This window comes from Macadamia integrifolia, chromosome 5, assembly GCF_013358625.1.
Source record: "Macadamia integrifolia cultivar HAES 741 chromosome 5, SCU_Mint_v3, whole genome shotgun sequence".
Lineage (NCBI taxonomy): Eukaryota > Viridiplantae > Streptophyta > Magnoliopsida > Proteales > Proteaceae > Macadamia > Macadamia integrifolia.
The window spans coordinates 37,669,594-37,688,523 of record NC_056561.1 but is presented as its reverse complement, the minus strand read 5'-3'; the positions used below and the strand labels follow the sequence as shown (position 1 = coordinate 37,688,523).

Below are 18,930 nucleotides of genomic sequence, written 5' to 3'. Positions count from 1 at the left end.
TGAGGAAATATTGTTATAACTTTAATGATAAAAATATCGTAGAGATGCAGATGATCCTTTAATAAAAGAAGAATGCCCAGTTTTTTGGTATTTGTCAATTTTTCAAGCTCATCATCTATTCAATTACCTATGTGAAACCAAAGGGTATGCAGATCTTGCAGACATCTACTCAAGTTTCCTACTAAGAGTCTATTGTTTTGCTATTAATATTATAAATAAAGGGGTAGACCAGGATAAATAAATATTGAATCTATTGTGGTTCGTACTTCTGTCCTCCCATCGTTCTCTCTTCTACTTTGCAGGTATTGGTTTCATTACAAAAACTACTCAGCAAGAAACCTAATATTCATGTTCACAATGCAAAAGATCTAGAAGCAAATGCAAGTTATCATGCATCAGGTCCTAATATGCAACTATGAGTTGAAAGCCCCTTTTCTTTATTTTGGCCAAAAATATATACTAAAAGGGGTTGCAGAGCTCTAGCGGAAGGAACAGGCAAGAGAGAGATTACCTTTGGCCACATGCTGAGAGTAGTCAGGATCAGTGTTATCAATTCGGCCAAACCGAATTTTATCAAAAATTCTGACCGAATCCGAATTAAAAATAAAATTCGGTAAAATTCACAATTTTTTCAAAAGTGAATATAAAACGCGAATAATTCGGACCGAATCCGAATTAAACCGAATTATTCGGTCCACTTAAACAGTATTTAAAAAAAAAAAAAAACCCAATAAGCTTTTTTGACCGAATCTTTAAATTAATCAACCGAATTATTCCGAATAATTCTCCGCCCGAATAATTCCCGAATCCAAATTTGCTAACTATGGTCAAGATATCCGCCAGACTGATGTCTACCTAGGATTTGCAGTGGAATGTAGAACATAAATGGTAATCTTCTGAACTTTAGCAGCATTAGTGGTAAATATTACTGGAAGACTCAGTTTGGCATTCCTATTAAAATTTTTCATTTTGACAATGCTTTTAGAATATGCTCAAACTGATATATCTGAGTTTTGTGATACCCATGGGATGATACACCAAACTAGTTGTGCCTATACCCCACAGCAAAATGGGGTAGCAGAGCGCAAGAACCGGCATCTCCTTGAGGTTGCCCGTGCCATTATGCTTCATATGCATGTTCCTAAACATTTTTTGTGTGATGGTGTTTTAACCATTCGTTATTTGATTAATCGCATGCCATCCTTTGTCCTGCGGATAAGTCTCCATTTTTTGTTATGTTCCCCAAATAACCCAGTTTTACTGTTTCACCCTGTGTCTTTGGGTGTGTATGTTTTGTCCATAATCTGCATATAGCCTTGAGCTATTATCGAATTTGCAGTGATTTCTAGAAGGGGAGAAAAATCCGGTGAGCAAACACAAAATAGAGAGAGATGCCCTAGTTCATCTGTTCAACCATGTCAGGGAGTCGAGAGTCAAGATACTTGCACATGTCAAATCCTGAGCCCCCCTCCCCCCTCAAAAAAAAAAAAAAAATATATATATATATATATATATATTAACAATAAGTTTTGGGTCCAGGCACTTTAAAATCCACCTTCCCAATCCAAATCCCCCCATCCTAAAGTACCTTAAAAGTAAGAGACTTATATTTAAATATTTAATTAGACGAATGCAGAAACAGATGGGATTGTATTACATTATCTTTATTTCTAGTTCATCCATTATCTTTGTTTTCATCTGTTGATTCTAATGGTGATATCAGCTCCAATGATGACACCTTACTATCATGGACCCCAGCTACTACTTTTCATTTTGGGATGGGAAAGGGTAATTGCCCAGAATTGCTTGATTTGTCTTTCATGGAGTATCCTCTGGTTTCCAAAATTTGAGCAAACTAAAAGAATCCAACAGTGCTTGACGTCCATGTGGACTCAAAATCGTCTACGATGAAGCAGTGAGGTGAGGTGAAAATTCAACGGTCAAGGTGTATGACAGGATCTTCCCAACTGCTGAATGTTCACTGTACTTCACCACCCAATGCTGGCAATTTGAACACGTTCATATGTCAATCAACAATTGGTCAACAATTGGGCATTTTGTTATCTTGCTCCTAGAAGATTGAGGTGAGAGATTAAGATGATCACATACGCAATTGTTTGGCAAGTATGGATAGAGAAGAAAGTGGAAAGAACCAGAGAAGCTTTGTCATATGGTATTGGTAATGAATAAATTAATGGGTAATTTACAATGCCACCCTTAGAGAATGCCAATATTAGAGGGATACCCCCTTTTTTTCACCAAATTAGACTCGGACCCCTACCGTCAGTCTCTGTTAAGTCAAGAGGTAAAATGACAGTTATACCCTTTTCACTAAAAATCATTTTAATCCAATTCCTCTTCACCCCTACCTATTCTCACCAGCGGCACAGCGCCACCATCGACGGCGTTCTTCATCACTGCGCAGAGGCAAGCATATGTAGTTTTTCCCATATTTTTGTTTCTCTTCCAGATGCCTCTTTCCTCTATTTTTGTTTCTCTCTTCCAGATGCCATCTGTGGCCATTAAATTTTTCCCCAAGGGAATGGAGGGAGTGATAGATGGAAATAGGATTAATGGGATGATTTGGATTTGAATTAACCGAAAAGAGTGATAGATGGAAATAGGGTTAATTGGATGATTTGGATTTGAATTAACCGAAAAGTAAACTGCAGAAAACGTAGAGAGAGAGAGAGAGAGAGAGAGAGAGAGAGTAGTGAGAGAAAGAGTTATTCCACCAGAACTCGTCAAATTGCTCTCAACTATTGGAAAACACAAGGAATGTGTCAAAAGGCTTGTAAGTGTTTTTTCTATTGGTGGTGGATGAGAGGAAGGTACGAGGGATGAGGTTGCCGTGGGAGATGACATGTAGGAACCGAGGATTTCTTCCAGATCAATTGTGAATGGCTTTGCGAAGGCCATCATCTCCGATGACTGGTGATCCGAAGGTGATGCAAATGGGAATGTTACTATTTTTTTTGTTGATGTTCTCAAGCAGCCATAAGCAAAAGAGTGATGCTACCCATCCTCCTACAGAGTGTCCCGTTACAATCACTGGCCTCGAAGGGTTCTTCAATCCCTATATTACACAACAGAAACTTCTTTTAAAGCAAACAGAAAACATATTTGGTGGGGTAAGAAGACCTAGAGGAAAAAATGATGGAAGAGAAGGAGGGGTAAGAAGAATAAAGTAGCAGCCACTATAGCAGCAGCATCGACATCACTGCAGATGCAGAAGAGGAGGAAATGGAGGAAGAGGGAGGGAGTATACCTGTTGTCCTTACTGCTACTTTGTCATCCGGCATAAAGGGGAAAAACAAAAAATTCAGCTGGCTCTCTCGCTACTTTCTTTAGCAAAACCCTAACCAGGATGCCGATGACCCTAATTCAGTAGGACTGCAATCTGATAAATGTGAAATAGGGAAAGGGTTCTTAAATAGGGCCAGCACAATGGGATTGGCGTCCATCGCCACTGCTCTGAACGGTCACTGGTGGAATGGAGATCAATTCGATAGATTGGGTGAAAGAAATAGTAACTTATTACAAGGGTACCTAGGTACTTCATATTTAATAAAGGCATTTTAGTATTTATAATAAAATATTGTTGTTGGTATCAATATATAGGGTATATTCCTTAGCAGTGACTGACGGTAAGAAGTCCGAGTCTAATTTGGTGAAAGAGAGAGGATATTCCTATAATACTAGCATTCTCCAGGAGGTGACGTTATAAATTACCCTAAATTATTTGTGTGGATCTCAACTTCGTCACAAAGAGAGAGAGAGAGAGAGAGAGAGAGAGAGAGATTCCCCAATCCCCATGATGCTCTCCTCTCTTAACTTTTGTCAACTTGCAAATGAGGAGTCACTGCTGATTTCTGGATTGTGAGTTTTGCTTCATCTTCCAGGTTCTATTCTGCTACGTTTTGTTTGGGTTAATTGGGACCACCCATTTTTTTTTCTCCAGATGACAAGGGTTCCTTGTATAGGCCGCATTAAAAATTTCCCAATATGCCAGTTACACAAGGTCATACACAGTGGTTACATAGAACTATCGATCTTTTGCCTTTATCGGTTTAGGCAATACTTTCAGTATCACTTTTATACAATAAAGGGTATTTTGAGTAAACAAGATTTTCTGGTTTACATCAATGTCATGTTTCGATGATCAAAGATTTTAGACTTGCATCAACCTCGTGTCAACATCATAATAAAATTTCTTTTCTACGTTATTATTTCGTTTTGACTATACAGATGCCCTATGAGATTGGTTACATGAACTGTCAGCAACCACTCACTTTGATACTTTTGCCCTCCTCAATCCAGCAAAGCCTTCACCTTGGTATTCTATAGAGTATTTTAGATAATCAAGATATCAAGTTTATGTCAGCCTCATGTAATAATGAGGTTTTTATCTTTTCTATCATGATTTTTTATTTTTTATATTTTAAAAACTATGTAAACAAAAAACATAAGACAAAAGTAATGATTAATTTATGTGCCTTTATTTCTTGTATTTATCAATGTTTCTTTCTTTTCCTTGCATTCAAAACATAGCCTAAATCAAGAAACTATGCAAAACTGCCTAGTAAAAATGACAACTAAGATCTCCGACAATACACTAAATATTGGAACAAGAGCAATTGATCTGGATGTAATTAATGCTTTGATCCTGTACAAACCTTAATCCTTATGCCCTTATGAGTAATAGCTCCAATCTGGATTCCCCATTTTATGAGTACTACTTGTCCCCTCCAAACATCCCCATCATATCTTTTGAAGAACCCATTTGCTTCATCAGGTTTTGTAGGCCGCCCATGCCACCAATTTGCTTAAGCATTTGTGGTGGAAGGACTTTGCTCATGTGTTGAGCATTCATATTACGAGATAATGCACTCATGTCACCCTTCTTTGGAATCTTGAGGCCTTTCATTTTGCTCCAGATCTTGGCGAGCCGCTTATATTCTTCCAACATATCCATAACTTCTCTAACAGCACGACCAGAACCCCGTGCTATCCGCATGATCCGAGACTCATTCATAAGCTTTGGGTTCGAACTATCCAACTCTGGATAAGAATTTATAAGATTAATGCAACAGGTATACAGAAAACGAAATAAACTCTGATAATGTAAAGGATCCGAGACTCATTAGCCCACAAATTTCAATAGCAGGACAAAAAATAAACGTTAGAACGCATAAAAAGCATAGACTAGATTGCAGTTACCCTCATTGGTCATGGAATCCATCATAGTCATGTAACGTTTGATCTTTGCTTGACTCTCTTTTTCACGACCCTTGGGCATTAGCTCGGCACTAAATCCCGGGAGCATCGAGAAAACCTACATGGTAACAAAAGTGGTTTATAATATTAGGTTTTTTTGGGGGGGGGACGGATGTTTCCAATAGAATGAAGATAATCCTAAACCATAAGCTTCAAACAGTCAACACAACCACTAACTGCTAGTAATTCTTAATTCAGCCAATTAAAACAACAGAGTTGAAATCTGGAATTAGACAAAGACCACACCACTATTCATGGAAAAGCCAAAAATGAAACTTTAAACAGTAATAGGAGATCAACAGATAAACATCCTCGTATGTCATCAGGTTGGCTCTTAGGCCAGATAAGTGTGATCGACGACAGCCCCTTTCCTTACAAGAAAATTCGCTACCGCGCCAGAAGGGATGGTGAAAGAAATTCTTTGCTTTCGAATCACATTCTATTTGAACTTAGGCATTTGAGGGGCCGCCAAGTCTAGTTCCTGCAATGTAATCAGACTCTAAAAAGGGGATCAATGACCCAGTAAAGTTGATCGGTAATAGCAGGCTTAGCTTGAAAATCAAGAAACTTAGAAATTTCACAACGAATCAACTATTGCTCAAAGAATTTTGGAATTCCGCATGCTGAAGTAGTGTTTTTAAGTCATCGTTATTTACTTTAGTTACTCGAGAGTGGGAGAAGTCTAAGTTGAGACATAATCCAAGTCGGTCTAAGTTAGTCACACTGTTATTTACTTTGGTTAGCCTTAATATAAGGGAGAGGCTGTCCACGATAGAGGTACTCCATTCTATTCCTATTGTGTTCACCCTGTCACTTCTCCATCTCCATCGTGCTATTCTTCTTCTTCTTCACAGGTTCTGGTTGTTGAGGTCAAGCTTTGTCACAATAACATTAGCCCTATCCATGATGAAGGTGTTTCATAATTAAGATACATTGAAATAAAAAAATTACCAAGAATATTAAAATGTGTTTAAATATATAGGACAAAATCATCACAGGAGTCAACTTTTCCAAGTTGGGAATAAGTTTTGAGAATCAATAGAATGTAGAAACTAAAAAGGTGACATGATAAGCAAAATATTTTACAATTTCTAAATGACACACTTGTCCTCCCCCACTGAGTAAAACGTATCCACAAAGATCTTATTGGACAAAAAAAATTATCTTTCATATAGAATGGCTGAGTTTGTCACATTTTAACAGAACAGCACAACCAGTCATAAGAAAAGGTTTTTTTAGAATGAAAATGAGAGATTTCAATAAGATTCCTTTTCATTAATAAAAACTTGACACAAATGAAACCACACTGTTAAACAATCTTTGGCAGAGTAGAGTATAAATAACAGACCTGGCCAATAGGACCCATTTTGAGTATGTTCTGGAATTGCTCATACATGATACGCAGAGTAAAATTCCCCTCAGAAAGCTTCTGCAGAAGCTCAGGCTGTTGATCCATAGGCACGACTTCATGAATTTTGTCCATGAAACCCGACAAATCACCCATGCCTAATTGAAACAAAAGTTGGATAAGACTTATTCAAGATGTGAGATTTTACTTGTTATTTTAACTTTTAAGAGAAGTCAAACTTTCGGAGTATGAGTACACCAAACAGAATATGCCAAAACAGTAAGACGAAGGTGCAGTTAGAAGTAACCTAAAAGGCGGCTGACAAATGGCTTAACATCAAAAACTTCAAACTCATCCATGTGTTCTCCAGTTCCAATAAATATGACAGGACTCTTTGTGGCAGCAACACTGTATATACAAGATCAATATTGAATTAGAACTTTCTTTTGGCAATAGATAAAAACATGTATACGAATCCAACAAACAAACAGGATCTCACATAAATACAGTCAGCTTAGTTACTAGAGTAAGCTCACCTAGTAACCTTGTGAATGTTAACAAGGTTTCAACTTTCAAGTGATCTGATCATTGTATGACACAGATCAACCAATTAATCATTGATTGGATCAGAATTGGCTGGGGCCCTATAAACCCACCAAGTCCCTTTGAAAGTAACACGCTCTGCTCACTTAGGGAGAATAAAAATTGTTGATGGTTGTGGATTTTAAAGAGATGGCAACACAACTATGTACATAAAGGATGAATAGTGAGTTTAAACAATTGTTTTATTATTTTATTCTGTTCAATCTTTCTTTTCTTTTGCCTTCTCTTCCCCTCTGCCAAAACTCAAGATGCAAACCAACTATTTCAATTCAGTGATTCACAGCTGCCAATAAAGCCAGCGATTCAACACGGCTGTATAGAGAGGCTCCAATTCTATATCCTGTGTAGTATAGTAGCAATTATTAATATTGGGCAAGCTTCTTCCGAGCAGAAATCTAATGCCTTGAGTTTACTGCAGAGTACTTTGCTACGTTTCTCAAAAAAATATTTGAGAAACCTTTAGATGCTATAAAATATTTGAGCTTCTTGCCGACAGGGAGTCTCAGATACAGGGTCACTGAACTACCAAGATTCTTAGTCTCTTGAGAGGAAGAGTAAGACCCAAGAGAAAAGGGACAAATGGGCTCGGTGGCTAGTCAGCAGCAACTAGAGGATCAGAAAACATCATATAACATTCACCTGGCAAGTAAAATCTCTTTCTTCTCATAAATTGCAGTGTTGGATATAATTAAAAGGTGGACCACCTGCTTACAAAGAGAAAATCTCCTACATGCATGCATTTTGTGCCTAAATGATACTGATTTCACTTGGTGAGCTCGTACGTTATCTTAGAATTCACTATTCCCCTCACCAGCACAGTTCGAGGAGATCTTGCTAAAAAAATAATTTTTTGGCTTTCACGAATCGAGATTGGAAAACAACAATACCTTAGACACAGAGATTTCGGTTAATTTCTCGGTTTCGACTGGTCTCGACCCAGTCACATGATGTTTTACACCCCATTTCGATGAGATTTCTTGCCTTTCTAGCTAGATCTTGCCTGTCTCGCCCTGTTGTGAAGAAAAAGACGACAAGACTTTGTGTTTTTGTGATTCTTTTCGCCAAATCTAACCTCTACAGTAGAGATTATCAACTTCAACACTTGGAGATTGAAGATAGACACTTTTTTATGTCTTCTAATTCCTTATGATTTTTTCTTTTTTTGAATAATAAATTCATTATCAAAAGGAAAAAATAAAATAAAAGAAGAGGGAATATACAACCTCTAAGGGCAAGAAAACAAAAAACTTAAGAAGGATGACACAAACCCATTAAAGGGTGGGAGAGGGGGGGGACCCCATGAGGCTACAACCAGCTGATTCCTAGGGGAGTCATGAGGCTGTAGAGAAGGAAGCGATGGGGCCTTAGAGCTGACATCAAAGAAGTTGGCATTCCAAATTATATCAAAAGATCTAGAGTTGGAGGTTCATCTTCTTAGATTACGCTCCATCCAAAGGTGACTAATGGTAGCATAGAAAGCAAGCTTTCCTACAGTGTCACAAATAGAAGAACCAGCGTAGGTCATGTCAATCCATATCCATTCCCTCCTAAAGGGGAGAGTTCTTCTCCTACCAGGCCAGCATTTAGAGAGACCATTTTCCAGACAGTGGAAGAGAAGAAGTAATCAAAGGAGGTCATCGGAGTCTTCTATCCCATTGCAGCAAAGACAACAAGCCAGAGAGGCATTGAGATGACGAGAGAGGAGGAAAGGCTTGGGTGGGGAGACAATTAGAGAGGGCTCTCTAGGTGGTGAAGATATGACGAAGAATGCGACCTTTGAACTAAACAAGTTTGTGCCTAGGGGAAAGGGTGATTGGGGACGAATTACATTCCAGGCAGAAGAGAAGGAGAAAAATTCCTTTAGGGTTGGGGGATTAGATGACTTTATCACTTCCACCAAGCGATGGGGAAAGAGAAGGGAGGGAGGACCAAAAGGAGGGACGGTGGGGGGGGGGGGAGGAAGGATAGGGGACACCAAGAACCGTTCTAAATGATCGAGGAGACATGAGAAAGTAGGGGTGCAACAGGGCTGGGTTGGGCTTGGCTTCTTAAAACCCTAGCCCAACCCTTAGTCCCCTTAACTGGACCCAAACCCGCCTTGAACCTGACTCGAGGCCACAAAACTTCAACCCAAGCCCAACCCTAACCCGCCCTAACTGGCCCTGATTTTTCAAGGTCGGGCCAGGATGACCCTGACCCTTATTGACCCTAACCCTGGTTTGCCATGAAGGGTTGGGATGGCCCTGATTGACCCTGACCCTAGTTTGCCATCAAGGGCCGGGTATACCTGACCCTAACCCTATAAAATATGAAATAACCTAAAAATAAAAAGATATTCATAATAAAGAGAAGAAAAAAAACAAAGTTACAAATTACTTGTTATGAAGAGAACATCCTAAAGCAAACATTCAAATATTACAAATAACTCTAACTACTATGATAAACAAAGAAGAGGTCATCCTAAGAAAGTAAATAATCCAAAAAAATTCAATTATTTGTCATAATAAACAAAGAGATCATCCTAATAAGCCAAACAATCTGAAGATCTTAAAACCCTTGTCATGTTAAACAAAGAGATCTTTTTATTGGTAAAAAATATAGGAGAGATCGGTGAGATTGTGAGAAGATATATTAAGAGTTTTGATGTGTCAATGACTCAATGTGAAATAATATATAAAATTAGCTTAAAATCAGGGTCAACATCAGGGGCAAAAATCAAGGCTGGGTAGCCAAAAGTCAGGGTAAAAAAATCAGGGCCGGGTTTAGAATGGGTTGGGCAGGCCAAAAACATCAACCCTTACCCGCCCTGACCCTGACACAAGGTCAAAAATTTCAGCCAAAACTTTTGGGTTGATACTTGTTCAGGATCAGGGAGGGCCAAGGGCAGGTCTGGACCGTCTGGGCCAAACTTGCACCCCTATGAGAAAGCCTACCCAATCCAAAAAAGAGTCTATAATCCTGGCTCGACGAGAGAGAACGCCAAATGGGTGCCAGTTATCAAGCCAAAGAGAAGTGGATAGGCCGTCCACAACAATGGAGCGGATGGCAAGCAAGGCAGTGGGACAAAGGGTAAGGATGTGATGCCATACCCAATTCCTTATGCTTATTTAAGTGGTTTTACACTTTTACTTAAATTATGAGTGTTCTAAAAGTACTAGATATTGTGTGGAATAGCCTAAAGTAGACCTACGACATAGACTACCAACCTAGGTTCCGAAGTCAAGGTACCATTTTGGGTTTGATTTAAAAAAAAAAAAGCTAATGTTTCCAATATATTTTGAAGTCCTAAATTAGGCTAGATGACAAGTTTCATGGGTTAACATGGCCATATGGCCACCTAAACCCATCCCCGAGTTTTCCCGAGTTGTCCTATACAAAAATACGTGGTTTTGCCAAGATCTCGTTTTTTGGCCTTGCAGAAACCGAGACCTTGAATCTTGCTCACTAGTGAGGTATAATTTGAATCACTAGAGCTTTTCACATTCACTGGGTCATGCTAGTCACCAAATACTACAGGATGTAATATCGCGTTGGGAATGCTAAAGTTGGCAGTAAAAAAATGAGGCCACTGTGAAATCTTATCAGCAGTAATTTGTTCACGTATATGGGTTGAGACAACAAGGAACTTTGGGATGTAGTGAGCTAGCATACAGAGATGCCACTCTAGATAAACATATAATTTCATTTGGGCTTTTAAATGAGGTACATCAACTAATAAATCTAGTTTAAATTTTAACAAGGAGATAGGGAGATATAGCTATGCATACCTAACCTGATGGGTTATGGGTGCTTATTGTATAGTTTTATAGCAACTCACTATGGATCAGGTTGCAGTGCTTTTTGCTGCTGCTCCAGAGGGTTTTACTTCTCCCCCTCACATAATCATAACTAATATATTTACAGACAGAAAAGTTCGAAGGATAAAAAAAGACAACACAATCAATCCTTTCAGAGAGAAGGGAAGCATGATCTAAAGTATATCAGGCTTGAATGATTGTCACTTCCTTCCTGCCTATGAAAGAATCAAGACCATGAAAACAACAAGTATTAAATGGCTCAAGCTGCTCAACAATTAAACGTAATGGCAAACTTGTAAACTATCAAAGCTTATGAAGGAAGAGTCGCAGTTTAGTAAATAAAGGGAATCTTAAAGGACAGACTGGTAGTTAGATAGGAGACAGGATATAAAGGTGATTCGAATTACAGATGAGGGATAGACTTGGAACAGAGTTTGAGTAAAAGGGTAAGAAGTAATACATGAGAGAGGGAGGGGTGATAGGGAAAGATGGGGAAATAAGTTAAAGAAGCAAATATCGTAGAGGAGAGGAAGTTATCCCTAACCTCATGCAACCTGCAACTGGCAGAAGGACCAGTCTCAAATAAATCGACAGTACTCTTCCAATATAAGTCCAAAATGGTTCGAACTCTAGGAGAAGACTAATATCCGTAGGACTGTTGAATCTTACAATCAAACTCCCAAAATAACAAAGAGCACATGGGTTTTAAGATCTACAATCAAACCCAGCGGAAGAACAAAACCCAGAAACGGATTCGACTTGGAGATCTGTATTCCAGAAAGGTTTCGAGCAGAGATTCTACAGGTAGGGTCACCTTAACGGTTGTGAATAACCCACACAATAACAGAACAAAGGGAGCAGAATTGAAGATCGACACACTCCATCTGGGCTGCAAGTATTGCTATAACAGAGCACTCTGTATAGTGCTGAAATAAAAGGCCGAATAGAGTGGGTCTGACCTGAGAAAAGATGAACCAGAGTAGAGGAGTTCGAAGCACATGCGCTAAATCTCAGTTTTTTCAATATTTCATTCCAAATCTTTTTCGTCATGGGTACATGCAAGTATATAAAGAAAATAAACACTCCTAATTGGAGTCTAAAACTGTCAACAAGTTTAAAAGCAACTAAAAATCTATCTCCTACTAGATATTAACAACTCTAACAAGATAAAGAAAAAAAGAAAATAAATCACATAGTTATCCCTAATCATCCCTATGCCTAACTGCATTACCCAGACCCAGTGCTTAGGCATTCAGAGCATAACATAATGCATAAAATAGAATAAGTTACCACCTAATTTATGCATCTGATCTTGAGCATTGTTAAGGTATATTAAAGAAAATAAAACAATTTAATAAGGCATGATTTACCAGACCATTATACCCAATTATACAATTACAAGAGCCTGCAGCATCTACGGCATTTCCAAAATAGTAAAACGCAGCCAGATTTATTGAATGTGTCCAGATGAAGCAGCTCCAAATATAACAAAACTTACGCACTAAGAGCACCGCCTCCTTTTGCATGCCCATCCATTTTGGTAACAATAACAGCCCCAACAGAAACACTTTGTTTAAATGCTTGAGCTTGATCAAATGCAGCCTGACCAATACTGCTATCCATAACAAATATAACAAGATCGGGTTTCTGTGCCGTTGAGTTAAAAGAGAATTAAAATTCACAAAAACAAAATAAATGCATAAACAAGTCCAACGATGAAAGGAAAAAGTAAGCAAGGTACCGTTGCTTCAGACACTTGACGCATTTCTTCAAAGAGAGCAGCTTCCTGTTTGTGACGCCCACTTGTGTCTACAATGATAAGGTCACAATTTTCCTTCTTAAACCTTTCCACACCTTCCTCTGCAATTTTCACAGGATCTGATTCCATATAACTGTGGATGAAAACCAAATTGATGTTATATCCACCAAAAAGCACATAACATGTGGATCAGTTTCACATGCATAAATAGAAGCAAAACTTTCAAAACAAAAACTAAATAATTATAAATTTAGGTAAATGATAATAGTTCTAGATTCTAGGGTGGACCTCGGTGCAACAATAAGGTTACTCCATTGCGACCTAGTGCTCGTGTGTTCGAGTCAGCAAACAACCTCTCTACAAAGTGGATGTAAGGCTGCGTGCATTATGACCTTCTCTAGACCCTGCAGTGGCGGGAGCCTCATGCACTGGGTACGCCCTTTTATAATAGTTCCACATCTCTTAATTATTTACTCCCCCAATGAATTTGGCCAAAAATTGGACATAGAATACTTAACCAGCCTAATAAGGTAGGTAGGAACTACATTAGGATCCTCAAACAATGGTCAAATAAGTTCTAATTGATGATATTATACCTCCCAATAGTACAGTAGATGCAGGCCAGCAATACCCTAGCCGCAAGTCACCAAGTAGGTCAAATAGGAAGATTTGAAAATTTATCCTTACGCACCTCAGATGAACAAGCTCTTCTGGTCGAGTGGCTCTCTTGTAGGGTCTAACAAAACCCCCAAATATCAGCCATTTTCACTGGTCGGCTGAGAACTTATGACCCTAACAGGATTAGGGCAGTTTTAGGGCTGAAAAGGGAGAATTTCACTTACAGCAGCTACAGGCCTCTATAGGCCTCAAGACCTGGGTCAAGTTCCCTTCTTGGTGCTCCTAATCAACCCTTCAAAAAGGGCCTGAAGCTGATCTCTGGGCCAGCATAGGATCAAAAAGTGGGGCCAGCAAGGCTGGCTCGATGGGACTAAACCAGGTCCAGACCTTGGGAAAGAATGGAACCATGGTTTGGTCAGTTCGAATCCTCCATTTGACAGCCCTATCTGCATCAACTTTCCCAATCATTTCTCAATGTACAGCAGAATGACAAGTCCAGGACTTGGGGGAATCATGTGGTTAAATTGGCTAGAAGCACAAAATTCCATTTAATGTGGTGCAACTTACAAGGATCAGTAAGCTATCTCTCCAAGTGTCTTGCATTAAGTGAAGAAGCAAATACCTCAAGCGATATGAAGCAAAATGCTGCTCAGTTTGATTTAATTAAAACACCTAAAATGGCTCCAAGAAACCAATTCAAACGAAAGTGAAGGAATTTTTGTTCCTATGTGCAATTTGGAGGGGGGGCATTTTGGTTGGGGGAAGAGTGTGGGTAGGGAGTCTTGGCTTGGGGGCGGGTAGTTACAAGGGTGACATTACCAAAGGGATAAAATATTCTAGGCACAGATGCAGTACAAATATTTCTATAAGCCAATTTAAGAGAAACGTATCAATGCCTTTAAATCTTTACTGTAAATATCTTAGGTAGCTACTGCAATAACAGGAAAGATGTAACAAGAAAATACTACCTGCCATAAAATGGGATCTTAGCTTTAGTTGCATTCTGCTTCAACTGGTCAAAAGCACCAGCTCTAAATGTATCGGCACAAACTAGAGCAGGTTTCCAGCCCTTTTTTTGATGATAATATGCATACTTTGTACAAGTTGTGGTCTTCCCAGAACCTGGATATTCCACAGAAAATAAGATGCAGTTGTCAGAAACGAGAAAAGAGGCAAAAAGATAAATAGCCATATATGCATAGAAAAAACACAGGCTACTTTGTTGCATCCATTTGGCTGATGAAAAAAAACATATGGACTTGTAAATGAATCCAATTATACATGTACATATGCCCCTGTAGTCAGGATAAAATTTGACAACAAAGGGAAATCTTAGTTTAGCATAAAACCCATGATTTACACACACTGAAAAAATTAAGCAGGAATTTTCACAATATAGAAGGAAACAGAAATCCATAAGAAGTTGACAATATAAATAAATCCAGGTGACCACGGTTAATTTCAAACACAGAATTTCATATATTGGACTTCCCAAAGAGCTATTGACATGGTCCAATCAGTTTTTCTATTTCAAACAAGCTGCATGGGTTGCCTCTTAAACTTCACATTGTTGAAATATCAGAATACATAAAATTATTCAGTTTGATGTGAGGTTGATTAGATCAAAAGTTACTACATCAACATCACGATCACCATCACCACGACCGTCATCATTATCTCCTACATAGATAATGGGAGAGTCACTGATGTCTCTCTGCCAAGTTAGGAAAAAAGACTCTCTTTAATGATTTAACAGTGAGCATTTTCTTGTTTATCGAAAAGCAGTCGGAGTTTTCTTCAATATCGTACATACTTATGTTGGAGGACGTTTAAGTTCAATTGCTCAAATTTGGTGAGGTGAAAAGAGATGAAATTTGATCCATGGCTCTATGGATACATGGTTTAGTAGAGAAGGTTGTTTGAATGCTTTCTCATAATTTGACCAAAATTAGTTTCTCCCATTGATAGTGATATATAATTTGCACAATAACATACCCTGTAAACCAACAAACATGATAATGCTTGTTTTCCCCTTCTTTGGAGTATAAGAAGGCTTCCCTGGATCCAACATCTTGCAGAGCTCATTGAATATTGCCTGAAAGGGGAAAAAAAATCAATAAAGTATACCATATAGTTGAGGCGAACTTAATAAAGGTACAACTGAAAAAGAAATAAAATTAAGGCAACCAGCAAGTGGAGTCTGAGTCTTTAGTAAAAGAAATGCACAAGAAAAAGGCAGAAGATTGACACAGAAGAGAAGCCACAAAGTTTCCAAAAGATTGTGAGCAAAGAAGGAAGAAAAATCCAGCACCACTCCCCCCCCCCCCCCCCAAAAAAAAGAAAAGGAAAAAAAAAGGTCCAAATTTACTTAGGAGAATGTTAAACTCACAAAGGTATATGATTTTCCTACATATCACAATCCTTATTTACCAATAAAGCAGTATAAGGAAACCCTAAATATGAGGGTAAATCGGTAATTTCCACCTTACTGTTCCTTCCTAATCAGGCCAATCCACTACTTCCCTGCTGATCCGATTTTGTCCTTCTCCTTTCGACCTCCACTCTTTTCTCCAGTAATGGCTGCTGCCATGGTGATGACAGTGGAAATGGCAACACCCGGCCTTTCTTCCTCTCTCACTACAAATCCAGTTCTCTCCTCCGCCTTTCTTCTCCGGCAATGATCTCTCCTTCAGCATCTTTCTTCTCCAACAATGACCTCTCTTCTCCCCTTTCACCTCCGGCAAGCATTCACAGTTGGGGTTCAATGATCTCCAAATTTTCAGAATTAGGGTTCTTGTTTAATTTTAGAGGTTTCATGATTTACGATTTAGGGTTTCTTGATTCAGGTTTTAGGGGTGATTGCATTTTCCGATGAGTTCCCTGGTACTTTGCCGGAGAAGAGGAAGATGTTTTCACACTTCATAAAATGAACAGTTCAGATGATGGAAGCTTGGGAAATGGACAATCAACAGTTGACACAAGTAACAATCCATATAATATAATTCAAGAAGAGATATGGATCCTTCAAGCAATATTAGGAAAATGGACTTGGATATTGTAACACCAATGCATTCAACCCATAGTTGTCAAGGTGTCGTGGCACCTTGATCACCTTGGTGTCACCTTGCGTCTAAGCGAATTGCGTCCAGGCCCCCTCCAATGCCTCGGGTCGCCTAGACGCTGGGAATAAATAGGTTCAACCATAAGAAGCCAAAAGCGAATCCAAGCCACAAAAATTTAGTGACAACATATTCAATGGGACTATAATCTAAATGCATGAGAAAGACATGATAGAAACGTAAAGAAAGAAATCATTAAAAAAAAAGTAGCAAAGGCACCTTAAAATTGGTGAAATAGATACTAAGAAGACAAGGTAGTGGGGCACCCTACCTCCCCCCCCCCCCCCCCCCCCCCCCCTTTTATAGAATTAACAAAATGGTAGAGGGAAACCAAGTTTCAATAATTTAACATAGAGTTCATTAATGGTTCAAAAACCAAAATTCCATTCATCTCTAAAGGAGGTCAATTAATCAAAAGGTGCTCTCTCAATTTCATCTAACGGGCTTCACCACCCGACTAGGATCTTGGAGACTCATATCTCTCTCTCTCAATAATTTAAATTCCATTCATCTCTAAATCAACAATCTCCCTCTGTTTTTTATGTATTCTTTTGATAAATTAGGGACTCACTATTTCCTGAATATTTGTCCTACGTAAGGTGTAAATTTAAATTATGATATTTCAACCAGTAAGGTAAATGCACTCCGTTGGGAAACTGTAATCTACATGTTTAAGAACCCAGGTCTGCAGTCACAAAATCCAGGGTTATTGGTATAGTTTTCCCACCTAATTACCATCAAATCAACAATCTTTGGAAATATATTGGTTAACTCATAAATCCTGATTCACCATAATTTACAACAAATTTCAAATTTCTTATCATAACTGTTGTATGAAGCATCTCCAGATATGCAAATCAATTACCAGATGTTTCGTCCTAAGGGTTTAGTTAGGATGAAAGTCTTCTTGACAAATGGGTAGGCTTCCATTTGATGTTTTTGGGTTTCTTTTGCTTCCGAAGGGTTGGTGTGGATGAAATTCTACAGAAAAATATGATTCTAGTCAGCAAATGTGTGGGCAGTGAGTACTGTTAGATTATATGGAGCACTTTCAGGTCAGAAAATCAAATACAGTATCTGTCTGCTCTTAAAAGTTTGTATTGTAGAAGGGCAGAAGTTATAACTAATTTGTGAGGAGAACGAATGTTGACTCCAATCAGGTTCTACCTACTACCATTCATGAAATAAGATGGCAAATGGGGCATTTTTTGATAAAGAGACTCAAAGATTTGGCATCACCGTTATACATAGCTTTTGGACCTTGACATCACCGAACAGATAAAAAGTGTGCTGGAAATAAAGCAAGGAGGAACCTCCAGTTACTATGTAAGAATTGATCATGCCGGTGAAGCCCAATCAGAGACAAGTTGCAGTGGGGATTGGGGACAATCACCCTTGATGTCCTTTAAAAACGCAGGTTGCTTCTGAGGGTTGTCAAGGAAAAATTATTCCCGCAAGGGATCATTTGAGAGACCCTAAGGCCCTAATGAACTGACTAACTCTGCACCCCGGACATAAAAAAATTTATTTTGTCCGCAATAAGAACCTTATTAATGGCATAATTCTTCTCTTCTTAGTTTTCGAACACTACGGCAAGAACACAGATTCGGTAAATTTACATTTGATTACATAAAGGGAATTATATCTTCTCCACGAATTGCACGAACACGTTCGCTAGCTCAGATCTCCCAAAAATACAGTAGAGGGAATTAATAATCAGGCAGAAATATGTGATCTGGGTAAACAAATTAAAACCTACTTGTCGAATGATCTTGCGCTTATTGTGTCCAGCAGCCAAATCATCGAGATTTACAATCTTCTTAATATTAGTCTGCATGTCTCGGACTAGCTTGAATTGCACATCGGACTGTAGAAGCGCTCGAGTGATCTCATTGAGACATTCGTTGAGTACCTTCTCGTCGATGATTGTGGCATTGCTCATCTGCTGGAGAGCACGGGATATGCTCCCCCCGAGCTCTGCTAACACCATCTTGTTCGATCAAGTGAGAAGAGATCTGTCACCTCTGAATCTGATATTCCAATTTCCTACAGAAGAGAATAATTCAGATATTAGGGTTTTCACAGATCGGCCTCGTTCTTCCGTTACCAGGAAAGAATCCTTTCAGACATTTGCCCTGCGGCTTACTTCTGTATGTCTGACCATCTACGCCCATGATTCCGACGTTGGAAGGGACTTTTGGGTGAATTTCTACTAACTCCCTATACTTTCCATGTAATTACTCAAACTCTCCTTTCCATGACTTAATTTCTTTTATTTCCCCTGAAAATTAAACTTCCGCGTCTCTTTCTTCCCAAATACTTAGGTTATGTTTGGTAGCCAAGAAAAAAAAAAAAAAAAAAAAGGGCGGCTGCAAAAGACATAATAAGACATAGAAGAATGATTACACA

At 38.7% G+C, this 18,930-nt stretch overlaps 1 protein-coding gene across 1 annotated transcript; it reads right to left on the bottom strand.

The window, feature by feature from the left end:
• Positions 1-4,477: 4,477 nt before the first annotated feature.
• On the bottom strand, positions 4,478-18,691 carry LOC122079853 (signal recognition particle 54 kDa protein 2-like). Its single transcript, XM_042646607.1, has 9 exons — positions 18,281-18,691; positions 15,398-15,497; positions 14,371-14,524; positions 12,767-12,917; positions 12,524-12,672; positions 6,933-7,033; positions 6,626-6,783; positions 5,221-5,335; positions 4,478-5,061 (listed from the first exon to the last, which is right to left on the bottom strand). Exons 1-9 carry the CDS (start codon positions 18,509-18,511, stop codon positions 4,736-4,738), a joined length of 1,485 nt encoding a protein of 494 aa, XP_042502541.1. The 5' UTR covers positions 18,512-18,691; the 3' UTR covers positions 4,478-4,735.
• Positions 18,692-18,930: the final 239 nt, after the last annotated feature.

Coding starts and splice junctions, on each gene's coding strand:
- LOC122079853 (XM_042646607.1), bottom strand. CDS start 18,511: ATGGTGTTAGCAGAGCTCGGGGGGAGCATATCCCGTGCTCTCCAGCAG. Junction 12,918..14,370: donor AAGATCCCATTTTATGGCAG/GTAGTATTTTCT, acceptor TTTCATCCACAG/TTATATGGAATCAGATCCTG. Junction 5,062..5,220: donor GGATTCCATGACCAATGAGG/GTAACTGCAATC, acceptor ATTCTTATCCAG/AGTTGGATAGTTCGAACCCA.